The sequence below is a fragment of the Lygodium microphyllum genome, chromosome 10 (assembly GCF_053477565.2).
Source record: "Lygodium microphyllum isolate KBCC chromosome 10, Lygodium_microphyllum_v1.1.10, whole genome shotgun sequence".
NCBI lineage: Eukaryota > Viridiplantae > Streptophyta > Polypodiopsida > Schizaeales > Lygodiaceae > Lygodium > Lygodium microphyllum.
This window is the reverse complement of record NC_141144.1, coordinates 11920589-11944773: the sequence shown is the minus strand read 5'-3', so window position 1 is coordinate 11944773 and position 24185 is coordinate 11920589. Positions and strand designations below refer to the sequence as shown.

Below are 24185 nucleotides of genomic sequence, written 5' to 3'. Positions count from 1 at the left end.
GTGGGTTTTCTTTTTGTTCTAGTTTTTGACATGTTCTTTAAGATAGAGCTTTGTGATTTTACCGTGCAGGTGTACCATCTGGTTTGGAAGCACTTGCAAATGCAGCAACAATGGGAGAGAACAAAGCCTCTTCATCATCTCCCACGCCTACGACTAAGCATCCTAGGCACAGGTCTGGTTGCACGTGTATTGTATGTATTCAGCCACCAAGTGGGAAAGGGCCGAAGCACAAAGCCACTTGCACATGCAATGTATGCACAACTGTCAAAAGAAGATTCAAGACCCTTATGATGCGCCGGAAGAAAAGACAGTCTGAGCAAGAAGAGGAAAGTGTTCGAAAGAAAAGCACATTTGCTAAAGAATCAAGCAGTGGAAACAAGACAAATGATGAAAGCAGATCCATGCCCGAAAGAAAATTATCATCCGCAGTTCCCATTCCTGGTGGTTCATCTAACAGAAGGGACTTTCCGTCTGTTAAGAATACAATTGTGCCTCTTTCAAGTTCTACTTTTTCTGCTAGGCCCAAGTCTATGGAGGAGCGAACTATTGATCTCAACAGCCAGCCTGAAAGAGACGAGGAAGCACACAAAGACACTGGGAGTGTCAGCATGATGATGCTGTTTCAAAGTGCTAACTATACCCTCGAGAAGTATCTGCAGCAACAGGGAATCTCTGATCTTTCATGTAATGTGAGCACTGCAAGACTGGAGGAACAAATCAGAACTCCTCATATTTTGAAGTCTGAAAGTTCGGAAGATCAAGATTGTGGTCTGACACAGGCCAATGTAGATGGCTCTAAGGTTAGTCAGGTTTCACTCTGTTTGTATGTGTGGGGGTTGTGTATGCATGTGTGCGCATGCATGCGTGTATTGGAGAGGAAAAAGGAAACAAACAAAGATATAGCATTATTTGCAAAGGCCAAAGTGACCTATGAGAGAGAGAGAGAGAGAGAGAGAGAGAGAGAGAGAGAGAGAGAGAGATGTGTCTACTAGAGGTTATTTTTAAGACAAATATTGATACATCCAAAACTTTGGGGAACTAGATGTCCTGAGTAGGAAATGAAAAACATGAACTGGAAAAGAGAGGTTACCAATTACAATGCACATCTTGCGGCCAAAGTAGAAACAATGGCCTAACATAAGAGCCAAGATGGAACTCCTAAGAGTATGGAGCTAGAACAATGTAATGGAGGAAGCATCTGGCCTTCATCCCATCAGGGGTCAGTCCAACATAGACATAATGAAGCATCAGGGTGGTGTTGCATGGTGCAGCACCAAAATTGCATGGATCCTCTGATGATGCCACGACAGGGCCTTGGTCTGCTGGTTAATCGTGGGGATTATGCTGTACATAGCTCTCCTACAGGGTCTTTGATGAACCCTCTAGGTGACTAAGTGGGTCCACGTGCCCCTTTAAGAGAAGTGTCCGAGGTCATTGTTGCTGCAAAGAAGTTGGCAGCACATTGATTAGCATCTCTCTTTTTTCTCATAATCAAGTGGTTACCCTAGCGGTAAGTCACTTGTTTTTATTAATCCATTGACCTAGGTTCAATTCTTCCTTTTTCTAACACATATGCTAGATGACCCTGCGGAATGTAGCAGTTGAACGAAGACCTTCAGATCACCCCATTCAACTTAACTTATTGAGCTAAACCCGTTTAATCACTTGTTTTTATTAACCCACTGACCCAGGTTCAATTCTCCCTTTTTGTAACACATATGCTAGATGACCTTGCAGAATGTAGCAGTTGAACTGAAGACCTTCAGATGAGGCAATGCTGAGACGAGAATCTACTGCTCGAACTATCTTCACAAGTCAATGAGGCAGAGTCCAAGGCAATGCTGATTCGAGAATCTACTGCTCGAACTATCTCATGTGGCGTTGATATATCAGCATAGTGCAACAAGGGAATCATCACTCCTGCCCAGCCAGGTGCCACGTGACAGTCGGACAGCATGTGGTGCATTTATTGCCGCAGTCAGCCAGATCAACAATAGTTGGCCAGTTTTTGAGTAACCAACCTGCATTATTTATTCTTTTTTATCTGCTATTTTTAGTAGCCTGCCCCCTAAATCATTTTCACTTTTGTCTTGTGCATGGCAAGAGAAAACTTGAGCTGTATATACTTCCAACTTGCACAGCCCATTGTACATACTGCCTTCTATATTCAGCATTCATTCTCTGCAGACTTCAGGGTTCCACACACATTTCAGGTCAGCTAAGAAAAACAAACAGAAATGAAAGGCTACCAAGACTCTAACACACAAATATCACACAGAAAGGACAGCTATTGTGGAGCAAACAATATCCAGCCAGGGAGCAACAATATCAGGAAGAACCAGATCAGCTGAAACCATAGAGGAGATTCGCCATAACACTAAACTACGAACACGGGCCACATGACCATGGATGCCAGAGGCCGAATAAAAAATAAAGGCATTGTGAGCACACCAAATATGCAACAGAGCTGTCCATATAAGGAAATGGAAGAGGCAAGAATAATTTGATTGCAAAGCAAACATAGAAGTCATCCTTCCCATAATCCACGAACGAGCTGATATCCGCAATTGAGTCACCGAGGACCACACATGGGAACAAAACTCCAAATTTGTCGAGCAACAGGGCAAGAGACAAAGAGATGAAGCAATGTCTTATCACATGTAGTGCAAAATACACAGTGACTATAGGAGATCTTGCGAGCACGCAACATATCCCTAGTTGGAAGATCCCCAATAAGCAACCTTCACATGAACACTTTACCTTGATAAGGAATCTTAGACTTCCAAAGTTGGAGGAATCTTTCCTACCACTTCTTTTTGCTATCCTGAATATGCCATAATTTATTAGCCTTTCCAGTGATACATCTCTTGGCCTCGACCATGTGATGATAGATCAGTTTGGCCGACCTTTTCTCGAAATCATCAGAAAGCACAAACATCCAAACTTGCCAGGGAGACGATGGTTGTAAAGCAAGGAAAGGAGAGAACCTCAGTTCTTGACTTGTATGGACGACCAAATGTCATGATAGTCTTGAGACACCTGAAAGTGCTCACGAATATGAGGGAAAGAATAAAGACGGTGTTGCCCAGGAATGACACCATAATGGATTGTCTGCAACCCCAAACGAGCCATCTAATTAAACTTATTTGGTTGCAAATCTTTATCACGCCAATCCGACAACCTGGAGGTAGCCAACACTTCTCCTTGTAGCGAATTCGTCTCCTTACAAAGATCAAGAGGACGCCAAACTGCAAAACATAGCATCCCTTGCCAGGATATAATCAAATGAGAAAGGAGAAAAGACTGGGAGACCTTAATAGGGCTGGTGGAGTTGAGCACATGCCACGAAGAAACTTGAATAATCGTGCTACCATGAGAGATATTGGTCTTTTCTATGGAAAATTTTGCAATATCTGACTAGGGATGACTCTCTACAGTGTCTGCAAAAGTGCTAATCTCAAAGTAGCCATTTGCAAATTAACATCCAATAAAGTTGCTCCTTCCATTTGTTTAGGAGTAGTCAATGCTGCCACAAAATCCGCACCTAGCCCAAACGATTCCCTTTCTTCTTCCACGATATGAAGTGGATCGGTTGAACTAGTTCCAAAAGAGATTTCTTAGTCAAAGGAAGTAATAGCCAAAAAAAAAAAACGAGACCATATTGATCATGATGCATTGAGCAACTTTAAGTCTCACATGAAGAGGCGAGCCTTGAGATTTCTGATATATGAACCGCTCATGAATACGGGATGATATCCAATCAAGCCAGGCACGAGGAGCTACATCCACACCAATAGGATAACCCAAGTGTCAGATAATATCTACTTTAGAAATCACTACTCCTTGCCAACCCAAAGCTTGCAAATCATTCTCTGTACAAAAAAGCAGTGCAGATTTTTGAGCATTAATATGAAGTCTTGACTCTAAAGCAAAGAGATTCCACGTAACCATTGCCCAATTAACATTAGTGCGATCAGCCTTAAGAAACATAAAGGAATCATTAGCCAAAGATTGACCCAAAAGTTGGGCACCACTGGAAAGAGAGAAACCAATAATCTCACCTTGATCAGCCAACTTATCCAATAGTGAGAGCATCGGGTGAGTGACCAGGGCAAATAGCAAAGGACTAAGAGACAACTTTGCTAAAGAGACCGAGACAAGGCAATTTCATCTGTGATCCCTCCATTAAGTGCAATACAAGCCCCCCCACCTTGACTAATGGTATCAACAAGAGAAATCATGCGAGGACCAAATCCCATGGTGGACATCAACTACCATAATAAAGACCAATTGACATGATCAAATGCATTTTCAAGATCAAGTTGAAGCATAACAACCTGCTGGCCGTAGCCTTAGGCATAATCAATCCCCAATTGAACATTCAAAATGTTATATATTACGTCCCTTAATGAAACCATATTGATGTGGATGAACCAAGTGCGGGAATACTTTTTACAGTTTGTTGGCAATGATTTTAGAGAAGATTTTATACAAAGAACCCATAATAGAAATGGGTCTCCAGTGTTTCAAAGAGGTCGGAGAAGGAATCTTAGGCAATAACCAAATCACAACAATCTTCTAGTTTGAAGGCATCCTACCAGAATTCCACACTTGTTGACATAGGCAAGTTAATGAGTCCTTAAGCTGCTCAACATGAGCTAAAAACAACTCATAAGGAAGCCCATCCCAGCTAGGGCTTTTCCTTCGTGGTAATTGGGACATCACATCCTCCACTTCACCCTCTGAGATATCAACCTCCATCAAATCAACTCATTCAGGCTTAGCCTAATTACTAACCAAATCGCAAATGTATTGACGAGCAGAGTGAACAACATAAAAAAGGATCTCCTATGGATCCAATAAAGATTTATAATAGTCAATGCACATTCGAATGATGGAAGCAGGATTAGTCACCATAACACCTTGCTCATCTAAGAAACACATAATATTGTTCCGAGCGTATTTTTGATGTAAATGAGCAAAAAACTTATGAAATTGATAGTTATTATCATGCAAAGCTTCCACTTAGTTCAGCAATTTGTATTTAGCATATTCCTCCTCTTGAAGAGATTGAACTCTACATTTCAACCATTCAATGCATGTGAGCAAGTCATTAGTAGTATCCCTTGATTGATACATAGACAACGAGTGAGCCAACAAAGATCATAAATGTTGCAATTCAGCTCGAAAAGAAGAAGCATGCTGAATATCATATTGTTAGGACAATGCACGTGCATTATCCCTAAAAACAACCCATACTTCCGTCCCTCCAGATAGGACCCTCGAGCTAAAAGAAGCAATCAATTGCTGGATACATTCCAAAAACTGATTTTGCAGCAGAAAAGATTGGTTGAAACATAGAGGCAAATGAGCAAGTAGAGCCTTAAAGGCATGAATAGGCCTGTGGGTCAAATCCAAAACCAAAGGATAGGGATTTGACAAGACATGTTGTCGCTCCTCCCACATATCAATGACTGTAGGAAGAAAAGAATCACTTTGACAAATGTAGATCCTATCAAGTCTGGCTCAAGTGTTTGGATGCTTAAGAGAACGATAAGTATATCCAAACTGTGAACGATGCATCCAGGACTACATGTCTTGTTTCAAAGACACAGCTACCGATGCATCCCAAGCATGCTACTCAAGACCATCCATGACCAAGTGCGGTGAAGCCGTCTAATCCTTGGATACACATGCATTAAAATCACCCATAACAAAAATTGACGAGCCATGGAAAGGCAGTGCAAGCCATTCCAAAGTTGACGGTGTTTTCGAGCAGTAGAAAGAGCATACACACTCATTAGTCACAAAACCTCTTCCTCATATATGACTTCCAACATGATAAATTTTCCGCGAGGGTCCTGAGAAACCAAGGATGGTTGCAAGGAAGATCTCATGGCCAACATAACTCTAGATTTATGTGAAACCCCACTACTAGAAAACACTGTATAATGTATACATAAAAAGATCTTGCCAGAGCATGTTGTTTGTGCTCCATAGCACAAAAAAATCCCAATTACTAGCCAACACAGTTTTCCACAATCGATACTACTTAAATGCTTTTAACATTTCATAAAGCAAGTCTCATGATAAACCACAAGAGAGAGAACTATTGAATCACCACTTTCCCTTTGCCTTTAACATCAGTAGCTTTAGCTACCTAAAATCTCTCCATCTCACTATGGATTAGATCTACAAGATTTTCCCTCTGAAACTAGCAATCGAAGCACAAGAAGGGAATTGTTGTTGCTAAGAACAGAAAACATCCCAAGGAGGCACAAGTCTCCCACACGCATTAAAGCGCAAATAAGAATCAGAAGCCTTTTTATCATCCATACCAACTGCAAGAACACGTGAAGATCAAGGTTTCATATAAAATCCCTTATCTCTGCATTGAAAAGTCTGAGTAATAGGGTGAGGAGATGGTTGAGCATGAGTTAACGAGATTCTTGTCTAGCATCACGTCTAACCAAAGTGACCCAAGAATCATCCTAAGGAGGCAAATTTTGACCAATCGAAAGCAATGCTTGCTCAATACCAAATTGGGAGACATCCTTATTTCCATCATCATGTCCATGCAGGGCAAGAGGCACAGGAGTAACATCTTGGCCTCTATCACATTTTGAAATAAAATGGCCCAATTGGCCACATCTAAAACAATGTTCAACAAATGTCCCCCGTTTAAGCTCAAAACCAACGTTTGCAACCCAGGTACCTCAAAATGAATGTTGGTTGGCTGAGCTTTCTCTATGTCCCAAAGCATACAAGCCCTGTGCCTATTGTGGGAGGCAAACCGTGTCCAACACTTCACCAAGGGCTCTCAAAACTAAATGAAGAAGTTGCCAAAGATGTGTAAGACAATCAACCACCTCCACCCAGATTGGGCATGCCTGCCTGAGCACCTCCTGAAACTCAGCCATAGGCCTCCATAGGACCATATGTATTAGCTGACCATCCATGAACAAAGGAATACATTGCATAATGCGAGCATGCACATCCAGGTACGAAAAAGGACCTCAAAAAACGCTCTCGGTCTATCATAAATCGCTTCAACGAGAGGGGCTTGCACTTGCCCTGAAACAACAACTTGACGCACATCAACACTGACAAGCATGGACTGCAGCCAAGCACGAATCCTAGTAATCAAAGGAGTCCTTCCCGTAAAATAAAAGATGGCTGCCGTCTCATGGAAAGCAGCAATCTGCTGTAAAACCAAGTCAGTTCCCGTGACAACCACCACTTGATCCCCTTTTGATAAAGAGCTTGCTTTACCTTCATTGGCATGAACATAATGCGACAGAAGATTGTTGGCAGTGGCAAGCATAAACTGAAGAGACCCATCAATCTGTGAGCAAGAAACATGAACATCTTGCTGAGGCAAATTTGGAGAACATAAAACCGGTTCATCAACTGATATCTTACAATGTTTTCCCATCTCATCCCCATCCACCATCAACTGCCCAAAATCCTCAGCCAAAGATTCACCATCCGATTCAGCGGAATCTTTATCATCCCCATGCCCTATATGCTGGTTGAGAAAAGCCACATCAATACCATTTGACACCTGCATATTCACCATATCAGAAATCTCACTCTCCCTCTCTCCCTCTCTCCCTCTCTCTCTCTCTCTCTCTGTTGCTGAACTCAATCTGTGTGTGCCCATCTCTCTCATTACTGAGGTCGCACATGAGCTGAACAACAGATCTCTGTCTGCTGTGTTGGAAACCTGCACATTTGTATGCTAGAACTGAAAACAGCAGTGCTGTTTAGGGCTGCGCAGGTCTGCCCTTCAATTTCTCTGCAGGTTGACGCTTGAACAGTGACCACCACCTTCCCTCCCTGCCGCCCGGTCACAAGGTTGGAAGGCGACACCCTTTTGGCCTTCTTCTTGTACGGCTCAGTTGCGTGGCAGGTCGTCCGTGTTTGCAAGCAGGTTACCACTTATCAATCTGACGTTTTTGCAGTCGAGATGGCCACTGTAGGACTGCAGGTCTTCACGCAAATCTGGAGTTCTGTTTGCGCACAGGCATGAGAGACTTAAGTCTGCAAGTCGAACTGCATGGAGGTCCCTATCCACACTGGTCTGCAGGTTGTGAGGGTATCTGCATGCTGGTCAGGGCATGGCGATCTGTAGGTCGTCTCTTTTTTTCCCTATTTACGCTGGTCTGCAGGTCCTCTCTCAGAAGCATTGTGGCAAGACCTCTTCTCTCTCTCTTTTTTTTTTCCGTAAAAGGTAATTGTATTAATTACGAAAAAAAGGTAGAAGATTACATGATTACATGATTACAAGAGACACGAGGGCCCTAGGCCAACGTGTGGGAAATCCCCGTACTAATGCACGAAAAAGGTTACACCAATCATGGCAACGACCCAGAGGCAATTGCCATATGCCAGGGAAGCAAATCCTCCCGAGGGAGCAAGTCGGAGTGCCGGATGAGATCTAGCTGCCAATGCAAGAGCCCTTTAAGCCTGGCAATATGTCTCGGTACATTAGAGGCCGAATCAAAGAGAAAAGCATTGCGCGTGGTCCAAATGTGCCAGCATCCCCAATATCTGAAAAAGTGAAATAAGATCTTCATATGTAACTGTGGCGGTGTGGGGTACTTTGGGCGCACAAAAACCCAATCGAAAGGAGTTAGTGAGGACCCCACCACTGCGCGCCAGATTTGTGACAAGAGTGACCAGATATTCTTGGCGAGCGGGCAAGAAAGAAAACGATGTCGGGCCGATTCCGCATTAGTGGTACAGAAGAAACAATTGCCATTCGAGATTCTACGCTTGGAAAGGGCCGAGGCAAGAGGAAGACCACCAATCATTACCCGCCAAAGAAAGACCTTGCATTTGAAAGGTGCCTTATTCAGCCAGCCCTCCATCACTGTTGCCTGCCACCATGACTGCGATTTCCGCAGTCCCCAAACAATATTAGCTTTCACACCCAGCCATTGGTGATCTTGAATGAGAAGATGATACACCTGATTAGTAGAGGCCTTTTCCAGACTCAACCGGCCTGCAAGGTCCCAGTCCTGCCAAGGACGATCCGCAGCCAGGGTAGGAAAGGGTTGCCTACCCTGAAGCTCCGACAAAAGCTGTTCCCATAAACCACGGTATCCGCGCGGGATCCTGAAAAGTCTCCTAGCAGTCCGAAACGATGCGAGGACATTGCGAGTGGCAAGGGTAGCATCCGCAATCGAAGTCCGAAACGGGCCATGCGGTTAAATCTCGGTCTGAGCTGATGTTTGTCTTTCCATGAAAGTAATCTCGATACTGCCAACAATTCCAGCTGAAAGGAGTTAGTCTGCAAGCGGTCCCCTACTGGATGCCAACGGGCCTTTTGGAGCACCACTTTCCAAGAGCCGACCAAGTGCAGTAACAGAGAGGAAGAGGGACTGGAAAATCGAGAGTCAGCATTAAGGACATGCCACCAGGAGGCCCGAAGTTGTGTATTACCATGGCGTAGCCCGTTGTCCTCAAGAAAATAACGGGCTATAATGGTCCACGGGTGATGATCCACACACATGGCACGAAAAAGAGACCAACGAAGAGCCAGCATATGAGTTTCTTCATCCAAAATAGCTCCACCACCCATGCGTTTAGGGGTACATGTGTGTGACCATGAAATCCACGAAATACCTGCCTGCAGTGAATCCTTCTTCCATAGCATGAAACGAATGGGATGAGTGAGAGCCTTCAAAGTAGTAGGCGTCCACGGCAACAATGGCAGGAAATACGTTAGCATTGGTAGCATAATTGTCTGAGCCACTTTGAGGCGGACATGGAATGGCCACGCTTGCGACTTCCAATACATAAACTTCGCCGCCAATTTTTGTGAAATCCACTCCAGTAGGTCCTTTGGCCCTACATCCACTCCCAATGGGTATCCAAGATGCTTGACAATGGAGCCACGGGAAACCACCTGGCCCTGCCAGCCTAATGACTGTAAATCAGGCTCCGTGCAACTGAGTATGGCTAATTTAAAGGCATTGATGCGAAGACCAGAGGCATGACCAAAGAGCGTCCAAATATCTAATGCCTTTCGAATGTTGTCCCTGTCCGCCCGCAAAATCATAAAGGTGTCATCAGCCAAAGATTGGCTAATGAAGTGCTGCCCCAAAGGAAGAGACAATCCTGCCAGCTGAGCAGAAGCCGCCATTGAGGATAACATTGAAAGGACCGGGTGAGTCGCCAAGGCAAAGAAGAGAGGGCTCAAAGGGCAACCCTGTTTGACCGAGCGTGCAAGGACAAATGGCTCTGTAACCCCACCATTGAGCATAACTCTTGAAGAAGTCGCATCACTAATGGTGTAGATCAATCGGGACATCCGAGTACCAAAACCCATAGCAGACATAAGATCTGCAATGAAAGACCAGTCCACATAGTCAAAAGCCTTTTCCAAGTCCAATTGAATCAATACCACTTCCTGACTGGAGTGTCGCGCATAGTCAATAGCCATTTGCACATTTAAGATATTATGCAGAATGTTGCGGCCCTTAATGAAACCATATTGGAGAGGATGCACAATAGCTGGAAGGTGCTTGTGAAGCCGATTCGCCAGCACTTTGGAGAATATTTTATACATCAAGCCCATCAAAGAAATTGGTCTCCAGTGTTGCAGCATTGACGACGAAGGGACCTTTGGAATCAGTTTGATAAGGCTTTCTTTCCATGAGGAAGGCATGACCCTTGTTTCCTAAACCTGCTGAAACATAACCGCCAATGGCTTCACCAGCTGCGTGGCCGAGTTCTCAAAGAATTCATTAGTGAGACCATCCCAACCAAGACTTTTATCCTTAGGCAGGTGTAACAAAACATCCATAACCTCCTCGCAAATATCCGCCTCCAAAGTGGCTTGCATATCAAGTGGAACCTGTTGGCGGACCAGATGATAGAAGACCGAGCGGGCATGCGTAACCTGGCTAGAAGGTGAGGGAGAAGAACCAAGAAGTTCCATAAAATAATTTCTGCACATGTTGACAATGGTCTGTGGATCAGTGACCATGCGACCTTCCGAATCCTGGAGTCTAGTCATATTTTCGCGAGCAAGAGAAGCATGCAAGGCGCGAAAGAACTTATGAGACTGGCAGGCACTATCTTGCAATGTGTCAGTCAAGTTATGCAGCTTGGCTTGCTGATAAGATTTCAACTGAAACACTTGAATAAGATGGGCCAAACGCATCTCCAGTGACAGCAGAAAATCATCATTTGGGGTATCCACGAGCAACGAACGGACCAAAGCCAGTAAGTCCTCTGTTGCATGTCGACGTCGCCGACAAAGAGAGGCATGATGGATCCCATATTGCCGAGCAACCCGCTGCACATTAGAGAGCAGCCGTGCAAATGAAGCCAAGCCCTCAGAGGCGAAGTCCAATAAGAACCTCTCAATCAATTGCTGCATATAGCCCTGAAAAATTGGATGCTTCAAATAAGAGGAGTTGAAACGTAAAGGGAGCCTATCCAACAACTGCATAAAAGGTGCAATAGGTTGTGCCCGCATCTCAAGCTGGAGGGGGAAATGGTCCGACAATGCATATTGCTGCAAGACCTTCATTTCCAGCATCTCGGGAAGAAAATCATCCCCCTGCATGATATACATTCGGTCCAACCACAACCAAGTAGTTGCATATTGTGCGGAATGAAAAGTAAACCCTGAAAAAGAAGGGTGAAGCCACGACCAAAGATCTTGCTTAAGTACGCGCAAAGCAAAGGAATTCCACACCTGGCTTTCCGGCGCATCCATTACCGAATGCCCTGAAGTGGACTGAGAAGAGTCAACACACATATTGAAATCTCCCATCAAAAACCCCCTTCGACCAAGTGACATCGAGCCTTGCAAAGTCGACCAAAGGTCCTGTCGGGATGCGGGATCATTCGGAGCATAGAGGCCCAACAACCATAAAATCTCTCCTTCAAATAACACTTCGATTACCAGAAAGCGGCCCTGCACATCATTTTTAACAAGAACAGGCTGGTATTTCTCATGGACAATCATCAGCATGCCCGAATAGTGCGTAGCATGTGTCCCTGCATAAAACAGACGGAATCCATGACAATCCACAACTTTTCTTGCTTCACCGTGACTTTTGTGCTCAACTGCACACAATATATCCCACTGGTTCTCATGCAAGACAGTCCACATGGCATGTTGCTTATGGCGAGAGCAAATGCCTCGCACATTCCACGTGGCTATCTTCATATATCTTCAAAAAAAGGAAGTCAGGAACGAGGCGCCTGTTGCCTCGATTTCACCTTTTCCGCAAGAGCATCCAGGACACCCTCATCCAGAAAATCAGCCAATACTACAAACGAATTCTGGCGACCTGCTTTAGAGGTAGAAGGAAAATCCACTGCCTTGGGAGTGGGGCGGGGATAACGCTGATCCCAGGGTGTAATCACATTACCTTTTTGTATCAAACGCCAGCTTAGCAGGTGGGCCCTTGGGACCGTCTGTATAGACTTTCCTTGTAGACTGATTACGGGGGACAGACGGGGCCATAGTACGCGCAGCATGCTGTGAAGTGAACATTTCTTTCCTGCGCATATACGTGCGCACGGAATCCTGTGAAGCATTAGGCACAGGATCCGCCAGGCCTACATTCAACTTTTTACCTTTTTTTTTACGTGCCTCAATCCAATCAGTGCTACGGGAATCCAAATCCAGGACCTGTTGTTTGCCTTTATCCACGACATTAGGTGGCTGAAGTGCCTCCTGTGCCGGGGCATCAAGCACCATGTCATCCTTAAACAGCACAACATGCGCATCCTCGGAAGACGGTTGTCTTTCGGGGCATTCGGCCATAAAATGCCCCAATTTACCACATGAAAAGCAGTGTCCTGCAAAGTTGCCCCATTTCAAGCGAAAATGCAAAGGATGCATGCCAGAACAATTGAGGCGAAGCCACGCAGGCCTTTTCCTAGCCGTGTCCCATAACATGCATAAACAGTTTCGATTCATAGCCCTGAGGCTTGGGGGAACCAGCATTGTTCCCAAAACTGCCATCGCATCCTTCAGCAATGGCCAATAGACCGCCGGGCAATTTTCCACTTCCACCCACACCGGGCATTCTCGTTGAAGCAGACGCTGGAAGTCCCCCATAGGGCGCCATGGTACAACATGGACCAAACGGTGATCAAAGAATAATGGCAACTTGGACAGGAGCTCAGGTTGATGTGTTTCCGATTTCAACAGCACCTCATAAAAGCCGCGAGGTCCAAGGAAGATCTCCTCAACACACTCCCCTTGCAATAAATGGTGCATCCACTAGCGAATATGTGAAAGCACTGGGATCCTGCCAGTGAAGAAAAGTATAACGACACGGTCATAAAACACCGAAAAAGACCGCAAGACTGATTTCGGGTCCACTGTGGCTTCCAGCACGTCATCAGTTCCCGCGTCAAAAAAAGTTTCATTATTATGCTGGACATAATCGCCAAGCAGAGTATTGGCAAAGTCCAACAAATGCTCCCAGTCAATCTCCTGCGAATCCACAGGATCAGAGGCAACCTGCGCATAGGAACGTTCCTGAGGGCCCATTGGTTGGTCAGAAGTATACTTGGAGCGTTTGCCCGCAGGCGGCAGTTCAGAACCCGAAGGCATCTCCTCTGTGCACGGCACCATATCCTCCGGCTCCTCTGTATCAGAATCAGGGCCAAGGGCTGCCACCGTCCGGTCTAGAAAATCCATATCCAGGCCAGCCATACTGCTGTCTTCTCTCTCTGTATTATGCTTACGGGAGTTTGGTGCGGGTCGCGTCGCTCTCTCTCTCTCTCTCTCTCTCTCTCACAGCCGAGCCCCACAGGAGGAAGGAGGAGCACACGACATATCAATCTGTGTGTGCAACATGGCCAAACGTTCTTTGGCAGGGGATCAACATTGGAAGTTCCAACTCAATCCAATGGCATGTGTAGGTCCACCCAACGGTAGGGAAGACAAGACACAAGCCAAACAGCGCCAAGGCCCTGATGCACAGGTGACGAGGGGCAGAAGGTTGGCGCTGCTAGTCCCCGCTCGATCTGACAATCAACGCAGGTCCTCTTACTTGGACGTAGAGCAGGGCACCACAGGAACGTCAAGTCACAGGACTGTTTGTAGTGCGAGTTGACGACTGATTGTAGATGTGCTGAGCCAGGGCTCGAACAGTGCAGAAACAGACCCTACGCAAGATACACGGGGGAGCTCAGGCAACGTGCGAAGCAAATTGGCATACCTGCTGGTCAAGGAAAGCACAAGTGCCGACAGGGGATCGCGTCCACAGTTCCGCCATCCCCTCTCTCTCTCTCTCTCTCTCTCTCTCTCTCTCTCTCTCTCTCTCGCAGCAGTGTGCACACACAATTTCAAGAGCCTCGTACCAAATTGTGGCTTTTTGACACTTTAGTTAAGCTCACACTGCTCTATGGGGCAGCCATTTGGGGCCCAAGCCTTTATCATACTAGACGGATGCCACTTATGGACTGTGATGGACCGGAAGCACAACATTATGATGGCTGGGAACACATGGAAAGATTGCTAGTCATGATGATAGCACGTATGATAAGGGCAAAAGCCTCAGTACCACAGTAGATCATCCGGGGAGAATTAGGTGCTGCACCCATGGTAGTTGAGGCATTATTCCAAGCAATTACTTTCCTTCAGAGGATATGGCAGCTCCCTAAAGACCGATATCCTAGACTAGCACTGGAGTCTTCAAGACAGCTTGCAGCAGAGGGAGATAGACAGTGTTGGTATGCACACATGAGCACGTGGCTGAATTTGCATGGCATGAGTACAGATAGACTACCACCGTTTGATTATAGCATGTACTGCCCTACTTTGAGCCTTAGTCATGCAGAACTGAATAGTGTGATCATGGCAGACATCACTAAAATGGAGATAGAAAGGACTTGGTCCAAGCGCCCTTTCCCATTAGGCACGAAAACGGCACAATACCAAAGTCACTTCTTGCAGCTTTCTCATGACGGTTTCATAGTGAGGCCTAGATACATGGATGCTCAATTGTCCCACGGACTCCGAGTTGCTATTGGTCAAATCTTCACCTCATCGCATCAGCTGATGATTGAGACAGGTCAATGAAGCCATATTGCAGCCGATGAGAGGATGTGCTAGCTTTGTGGATGGGAGCCAGAGACGGAGGAGCACGACATTTGTAGATGTACTGTATACTATGATATTTGAGGCCGCTATCATTGCCTCTTTAAGGAAGGCTTTGGACCACTAAGACTGGTGATGGACTATGAGGACCAAAGATGTCTAGGCCTTTTCTTGCTAGAGCTCCAACGATGCAGAGTATTATTGTTACAGGATAGGAGGTGACCCCAGCATCATCCACCCCTCAAGAGAGCAGTTACAGACTACTTCAACGTAGTTGAACCCCCAACCGCGACCACCCTAGACACTACATCTCCTACTAATAGGCGTTGCTGAGATACATCAGGAGGCATCACAGTTGACAGAGCTACAACTCTACGTAGAGCGTGACGCCCTAGAGTAACTACACAGCAACATAGATGTGCCCATATGCGCCACATTCGCATCACGATTGCTTGGTACCGAGGAAGATTGGCGCGATGACTCGGTTGGAGGGAGCTTGCGGGGTCTTGGTGGATTACATAGACTGAGGGGGAGATACCCTACACTCGTTGATCTTTTTAAACTTAGGTCTTTTTCCAACTTTTTCAGTTTTTTCAGTTTCCATACATCTAATTCCAATACACCATGTAAACTTACACATAAATTTTATCTTTTCTTATCTGATGAGAGATGATGATATCAATTGTATTGGTTATGTTCTCATAGGCCACTCTGGTCTGTTAGAGACATTAATAGATCTTTCTTTCTTTCTCCATCCATGTCCATTTATTTCTTTCAATTTGGTCATATGCTTCTACATTGCCGCACTTTGATAGCTACATTCATTTTCTCAGCATACATCTCAACCTAAAAGGTCTTATTCTTTGTGTGCAAATAGCTTTCTTTCCACTCTCCATAATGTCAAAGGGAGCTTACCAATGGAACTATGCACCATATTATTGTAGGCAAACTCAACCAACAGTAGAAATTGTACCCATTGTGACTTATGCTTAGAAACATGGCACCTCAAGAGATTTAAGATTGTAGAAATTGCTTCCTCGATTGACCATCATTTTGTGGATGTAAATACGATGTGTGTTTGTTAAACTTACATATAATAGTCCATATCTCACTATTTTTCATAGTTACTCTTTGAAGGTCAAATATGAAATCTATAGCAATGCCTATTTGGAATAGACAAAGGGTGTAACAACCCTAAAACCTTTTGGCTATCATACTTGACCTTCTTACATATAATACATGAGCCCACATTGCTTTGCATCATGTCTCAAAGCTTGCCAATAAAAGAAATGCATCAAAAGCAAGCCATCTCTAGGCACATAATGCTTATGCTTTTTTTCATTCAAAACTAGTAATACAGATTCATAAAGTCTAAATCAACAATATATTTCTCTTTCATGTATCCAACTGAGTGTGATTAACTGTAGTTATTAGTAATTTGATGAAATTTGAGGCATTCTAGACAATGAATTAGCCACTGGATTTTTCTTACAATTTATATCCAGAATCTGAAAATGAAATATAGAGAGAGAGTTTATCCATCTCATGTGGTTCTAAGAGAGCTTGTCTGTGTAAGAAAAATAGCAGTCTGATGAAACCAGCCTTCCTCCTCGGATAGGGTGGTAAATAACTTGATTAAGCACTAATTACAGCAAGCATAAAATTCACGTAAATTGAAAATGCACGCTTTACCACTTTAATCTTGGACATTGGACATCCTATTGGCCCAAAGTTGACGCCCTTTGCGGTATGTCTTTAATTTTATTGCAAATGGATGGAGTACAACTAAGATCCTCTGATCTCCTCCACTAATCCAAGTACCTCTTGTGGTCAAAAGTGACTAGCAAGCTTCCAAACCAATTTGCCCCTTGGTTTGCTTGGGGATTGGCTTTCATCTTGCTTCTTGAAAGATAAACTCAGCCCCAAATTTGATGTTGGTTGGCTAGTCTCTTGAATCTCCTTGAAATTCCTCAATTTGAGTTGTTGGAATTCATGTCTTAGACCCTCAATTCTGAGCATGCATCTCGAGGCAGTTGTTAAAGTTTAATTTTTGTTGTAAATTAGGGTTCATAGCAGAGATTTATTGAAATCTCTTTCTCTGATGGCTCATAACTGCTAGAAATTCTAAGAGAACTTGAGAGATGGCCAAGGGATGAGAGAGAATAGTGTAGAGAGAAATTTCAGAGTTTCATCGCAAGAAATGTTGAAAATTTGCTATTGCCCTACTCCAAGAGCCATGGAAGTTGTCACCTACAGCTTAGGATCACCATAAAGATTGCTGCCCCCTCGTGTATATTGTCATCTGCACCATAAGAACCTTGGGCTGCTACTGTCACCTACTCTGGGAGGGCTCTAAATTGCTGTCACTTGCTATAGGACTGATCTATGGTGGTTTCAAATCACATCAGTAGCATCTCCTTGCTCTCTAACAATCTCTTGCTTCTCTCACAATGGCTGGAATACACTTTCACCAGCTTGTAAATACGTTGTTCCGACTTGCATAGGTAAGTTTTGCCAAGTGGCAGCCTTCTAATCATATTTTCAGCATTACCTAGCTTATTAAATTAATTTTTAAAATATCACTTTTAAAAATTAATTTAACAAATATTCTAGTGCTAAAAAAATTAATTCTACCAACCAATAATTAACTTGGCTAGGCCAATTGTTCTACAAGTATCCCTAAGCAGTTACTGAACCTTAGACTTGTGTTAAATAATTAATTAATGTCTTGTCTCTAATGCCACCACCACTGACATTTGTGGCCAATAAATTGGTCTAGGTGGAGATTTAACACCGTGTACTAGCTAGTATTTGTCAGACATAACTTATTATAACTTGTGCCTTTGATACCCATTGCATCCTCGGGTCCTTGGCTTGTCACCATGAAATAATTGCCATGTGCATCACATGTGCTAAACAACCTTGCACTTTTGATTAATATCTTAATTAAATGTTATCAGCAAGATTAGAGCATCTCAAAATTTCATGTCCCCATGAGATTTGATGAATAGTTAGAGTAAGAAAATAGCAGTGTTTGATGATTAGTCACATTGGGAAATCTGCCCCAAGAAGATAGTGTTTCCATGTGGATACTGCATGAATTATAGCAAGCAAATCTTTCTCATAAGTCTACAAATTTTTCTTTGCACTATAAAGAATACGACTCTCATAGGCAACCACATGTCCATATTGCATTAAATAGCCCTTATGCTGTTAACACATACATCACACTACACAACGATTGACTTCTTGAGATTTGGTAATACAAGCACTGTATTTAAAGTCACATTTTCCTTCAATTTGTCAAATGCTAAAATTTCGACTACTTTTCATCTATAAGGCATTATGCAAAGCATGGAATGGAGAAGCAATTTCAGCAAAATGACTATTATAGGTCTTGTATTATGAACAAAGTCCCAAGAAACTATAGACTTTATATAGATTCTTTAAGTGTGTCCATGAACATATGGTTCAACCTTGGTTGGGTCCATTCATATACCAAGGTTGAATATATGGTTTAACCTTGGTAGGGTCCATTCATATACCTTGAGTCAATAGAGTATGTCCCAAAAAGTGAACCTCATACAAGAAATTTTTTTTTTTTTTTTCATTGATAAGTAGTCAATGCTCCCTTACCTCATTGAACACTACAACTAATTGTTTCTAGTGTTTTTCTTCATTCTTTAAATGGATAACCATGTCATAAAAGAAAATGCTCCATGCAATCTCCAAATTCTGTCCATCATGTGATTGAAGGTAACTAGAGCATTCAGAGCCTAAATGGCAACTCATACTAACCAAAGGAAGTGTGAAGAGTTATCTTAGTCACATCCTGAGGCTTAATGCAAATTTAATGGTAGAAATTTGTATGGCAAAAATAGCAGATCTCTACAATCTATCCATAATATCATCGATCCTAGGAATGAAAAATCAATTCTTGATCTATCTAACTTAGACACATTACCTATGGTTTTATTATCATTTTTATCTTTTGTGAATACTAAGTTGAGAGGTGATTTTTCGTGACTTTGGAAATAGTAGAAGTAGATACAACAAAAATAGGTTCCCCTTTTAAGTTTTATACCCAAAGTATGTACTTTGCCTTTATATTGAAGAGAGTAACCGCTTTGTCATATGCATTGACCATTGCATGCACATGATGATACTAAGGTATATCAAGCAATATATCACAATCCTCCAAGGGTGGTATGAAAAATTCTTCTCTATCATCATAACTCTAACTATACTAGTGAAGTTTTCCTATGATGGGTCCGATGGCCTATGCACGACCCTTACATGCATTATCACTCTCTCTCATAGGACCCAAGTAAGCTTTGGGGGTTGGTCGGTGCCAGTTTTGACCTTGGGACAGTTATTTGGCCAATAAGTCTTGGTTTTGACCTTAGAGACTAGCATTAATTAATTAATCAATGCTAGTGTAAGGGTCAACAAAGATTGGGGACCACTCTAGGTTGCAAATGGCCTAGCCTTATGGATGGGCACATTTAATTTTGGACAAGGTTAGAAGGGCTGAGATTAATTTCTAGGATTAATTAATTTTGAAAATTAATTAAATGGTTGGATAATGTTGAAAAATGGGTTTAAAGGGCTATGGGGTTGGGTCTCAACCATTCACTTAGTTTATAGCTTGGGAGAGGGAGAGATAGAGTTGCTGGTCCATTTTCTGACCAAAGAACAATAATTTGCTCTAGAAGACAGCCATCTGCAGACCTCAACAAGTAAGGGACAGTAGGGAGTTACCTTGCAAGAATTGGCAACAACATTGTTAATCAGGTGATAGCATTTTGGAGGTTCCTAGAGCAGATGACTGCATTAAATGTAGGTTGGAGCAAGCCATGGCAGAATTTAGGGTTTTCTCGTGAAGAAAAGCAGATTTCTCTCTCATCTTGGCTTTCTCTCACCTTTTCCAACCCATTCTTAGGAGATCTCAGCACTTCTCAGCCATTTTGAGCAGATCTCAATTAAATTTGACGGATAGTAGAGAGGTCTCTAGTGTAATTCAGGACGCGTGCCAATTGGCGAAGACATCGTATCCCGAATTTAGCACCTGAAATTTGTGTAATTGTCGGGGAATTCAAATGCTAGCCCGTTCATTGTAATTTGGGATAGCATTTGGCCAATTGGAAGCTCCATTCGTACAAGTCTTGGGTGAAAAATAAAGGGGCAATTGGCCCAAATTGATTGCTGATTGTTGCGGTAGCAAAGAGGCTTTTGAAACAGCAAAGGAGATTGTAAATCTTAGCTTGTATTCATTCCATTATTGATCAAGTTAAAGAAATACCGAAAGGGGTGCCAGTTTTGGAGTCAACAGGATATCCAATGTCTGAGATTATTAAGGTAATTTGTGCATTTTAAGTTATCTTTATTTGCTAATTGCTGTAATTAAGTGCTTAATTAAGAAATTACCACCCTTTCCAAGAACGAAGGTTGGTTTCATGTTTCCATTGCGAGAATACCACTCAATCCCTTGATTTGGTGGGCCCAAGGCACGTGATTGCAAGCCAAAGCTTTGTGCTAGTGCTGATTTTTGCTCTTAGCTGAGAAATTACAGCAATGTCTTCGTACAGTGAGATGGACTTAAGTAGTAACGATGTCTCTTAGTATGAACATTCACACTGAATGAAGGAAATACAATGCTTGACATTGGACAAGGCTCAAACCATGGATAGCAAGCTGAGAATGTTGTTGTTGGGCAAGATGCAGAGCCTTCAAGGTACAATGAGCCTGATGATCAGCAAAGTGAAGAGAAATTTCAAAAAGAAGATTGCACCTGGATGTTCTGACCTTGCTAGTTGCTGCCGTCGCCTTCGTGTCCCCACACTTGCTTGCTCACTACTTTCGCCCCACCCTCGTGGAGCTCTGCGCGCCCCTCCTCGCCAGGCAACCGCATGTCCTCTCTCTCCTCGCCACCGTTCCCCTTGACATCCGACCATCTCCAAGCTACCTCTCAATCTCTCTCTCGATGACTACACAAAGGGGCCAAGGAGCAAAAAATTTGAGCTCACCTACTGTCTAGCTATGTCGCCCCCTAGTCTAGTCATCTCTTCCTCCTAGTCCCAACCACCGTCGCCACCCTGTCTTGCGACTCTTGTCGCTTGTCCCTACCGACGTCTCACTATTCGCTAGTTCCTCCTCCAGTCACTGCCAGCTCAATAGTTGCTCTCTCTGTTTGCAGCAACATCCCCCGTGGTATCACAGCAACTAGCTCGGTAGGTCCTCAAGAGTGTCGTGCATTGGAAACCTTTGGTCAAACGTTGGTGCATTCTGCCAGTGCCTCCCCAGTCAAACACCTTGCGGTCGCCCTTTCTGAGGAACAACTCTTATCTATCCGTGCCACAGAGCTAGAATTAAAAGAAAGAGCAATCTTTGGATAGGTCGTAGGACACACTCCATCTAGGGCCCATCCTCAGGATTAGCTTCACTCCATGCTAGTCATTGGCACAACGCAGATTGGGGAGGCAGTTCTCATGGGTCAGGGGATCTTCATGGTCTGACTCACCTCCGCAGATGTAGCCTGTGAGCTAGTAGATAGCTCACCTTATTTCTCCACGAACAGTATCATCTATATCCGCGGATGTAGCCTGTGAGCTAGTAGATAGCTCACCTTATTTCTCCACGAACAGTATCATCTATATGGTTCCTTGGTATACTAGCTTCACAGTGGAGGACTTCACGCTCCACAACAAGTTTCCTAGATACCCAGTCACCCTTCTATTCCCCGGACTGGTGGTAGAGTATCATCAGTTAGTGGAGGACTTTGGACGGCTTTTCGGCACAGTTCTTCTTTTCTCCTTCACGGATGCGCCGTAGGAGCCCCGAAGATATGGGTGGTTGAGGAAAATACAAAGAACATACCTAAGTTTCTTGAGATTGAGGCAAATAGACACTCTTTCAGGCAATAGGTTATTGTGAAAGAGCAGCCTAGTTAGTGCCTGCAATGCCATGACTTTAGGCATCACGCAGCAGATTGCATGTGTTTTGGGGCCAAAGCGGCTCAGCTAGTAAACCCGAAGAAGCTAGACGAGGAGAGGAAGAGAATCGACAAGTCCCTTAAGCTTGTTTGTTTCCGTTGAGTGAAGTATGGGTGCTTCATTCTCTCCAATGGATAGAGTGACTGAAAGAAGACAGAGATCATTAATATTGCCTTCTTGGCACTTACTTCTTGTGTACCATGGTTGTGAGCGTGAAGAGGTATTGGACGGTCGGCTAGCCAATTCATCTACTACAAGCATATCCAACAAGCCATTATAGAGGTGAGTCTACATTGTTGAATATTTTATGCTTTATGTTTTTTAAATTTTATTTTTTCATGTTTTATGTTTTATATTTTAACTTTCATGCTTCTTAAATATTGAATATCTTCATCTCTCTCTCTCTCTCTCTCTCTCTCTCTCTCTCTATATATATATATATATATATATATATATATATATATATATATATATATATATATATATATATATGTGTGTGTGTGTGTGTGTGTGTGTGTGTGTGTGTGTGTGTGTGTGTGTGTGTGTGTGTACATATTTTCTAATTACCCACCTCTATCTCTAAGCCATACTATATTCTATGTGTATGTAGGTGGAAGCAATGCTTCAAACTATCGGAGGATGGGACGATTGCTTGAGGAGGAATCTCCCTCCATAGTGTGGACACCTTGTGGCACATATTGCCTCAATCCTCTCATGGAGGACATAGGCAGCTTAGAGTGAGTGAAGAAAATAGTGAAGGATGCAAATGCAAGTGTCAATTTCATCACAAAGAAGATAAAAGTGCTTATTATTTCCCGCATGTATAGTGATGTGGAATTAAGAAAACCATCAACAACTCACTGTGCCGCCATATAGTTTCCTGAATAACTCTACGACATGCAAAGTAAGTTGCAAAAGTATATGGTGACCAAAGAATTCAAAGCATGGATGAACGAAGAGTTCGTAGAAAGCATGGAGGAGAGCAAACCCATTCAAGGGCTTTGCCTAAAATTGGGTAGACATGTGAGCCTTAGCCATTGTGATTTACTTTCTTGTATAGGGTTCTTCGCATAACGGATATGGAGAGTGCCACTATAGGCTTTCTCACTCATTTCGTGAGGGTAGCTATAGAGGAGATCAAGACTTTCATCGGTTTTTATGCTGGGATTACATGGTAATAATTTGTAATTAGATTTTTTTCAAATGCTCAACTAATTTTATGCCTATTGGTTTTTTTAATAAATAGTGACAATGTTGATGTTTTGGATGATACCCGCGATGGGATAACATCCTCTACCTTATTGAAAAGTGGTGGAAATGGATAAAGAGGCCTATCCATAGCCTAATAGTTCTCTTACATTCCACTTACAAGAGCTCCTTTCTCTTAATGAACCAAGAGCTAGCCTCGAATAGAGATGCTTATCTGTGGATGGCTTTAAATGAGGATTTGGATGGTCCATTTTTCTAGGAGCTAATAAACTATAGAGACCAAAGGAGAATGTTGTTTGCTAGCATCATGTATTAGAAAATGGTCTCTTTGGTCAAGCCAGTGTTCTACTGGGAGTCATTTGGATATTAGTTTACCAATGTGCAAAAGGTGGCTTTAAGAGTGCTTACTTAAGTAATCGAAATTTAAATCTTATCATGATGTTTCTAGTAAATATTTTTAATTTTCTTATTAATTTTCACTTTTGATAAGTTGAAGTGATTTGTTAACTTGAATAGGATTGTTCATCTGGTAAAAATTGATCAGCCTTTTCTCTTATACACATCAAGAATTAAAACAAACTTAGCACCAAGCTATTTAAATAACTTATCTATTGTGTTTTTAACTTGCATATGCGTAGAGATATACATAAGATGTCGATAGCATGGTAGGTAATTTGGAACTTTGTCCATATTTATTCCATGTTGAAAGGGCTGACTATTGTATCATAATCACAGATAATGGTTTCGATGCGCTTTTTGCAGCAAATCGTATAGCTGCATCCGTTAGAGAAAAGGCGCATACGCACCGCACCCTCTGCGATTAGCAGGTTTATTTGGAAATTTAACATCTGAAAGATATCTTATTGATAAATATGTTGAAGCTTGTCCCATGCCCATATTGG

General features: G+C 43.1%; 1 protein-coding gene across 2 annotated transcripts in view; it reads left to right on the top strand.

The window, feature by feature from the left end:
- Positions 1 to 24185, top strand: part of LOC148029712 (B3 domain-containing protein Os07g0679700-like) — a 137737-nt gene that overhangs the window by 100766 nt on the left and 12786 nt on the right. Inside the window, exons 12-13 of one of the 2 annotated variants that reach the window (XM_087686019.1) lie at positions 70 to 800; positions 22685 to 22811. In XM_087686019.1, coding sequence (XP_087542145.1) covers positions 70 to 800; positions 22685 to 22750 — 797 coding nt within the window. In that variant the 3' untranslated portion in view covers positions 22751 to 22811. The remainder of the gene's footprint in view (positions 1 to 69; positions 801 to 22684; positions 22812 to 24185) is intronic. The other variant, XM_087686018.1, reaches the window with a different exon arrangement.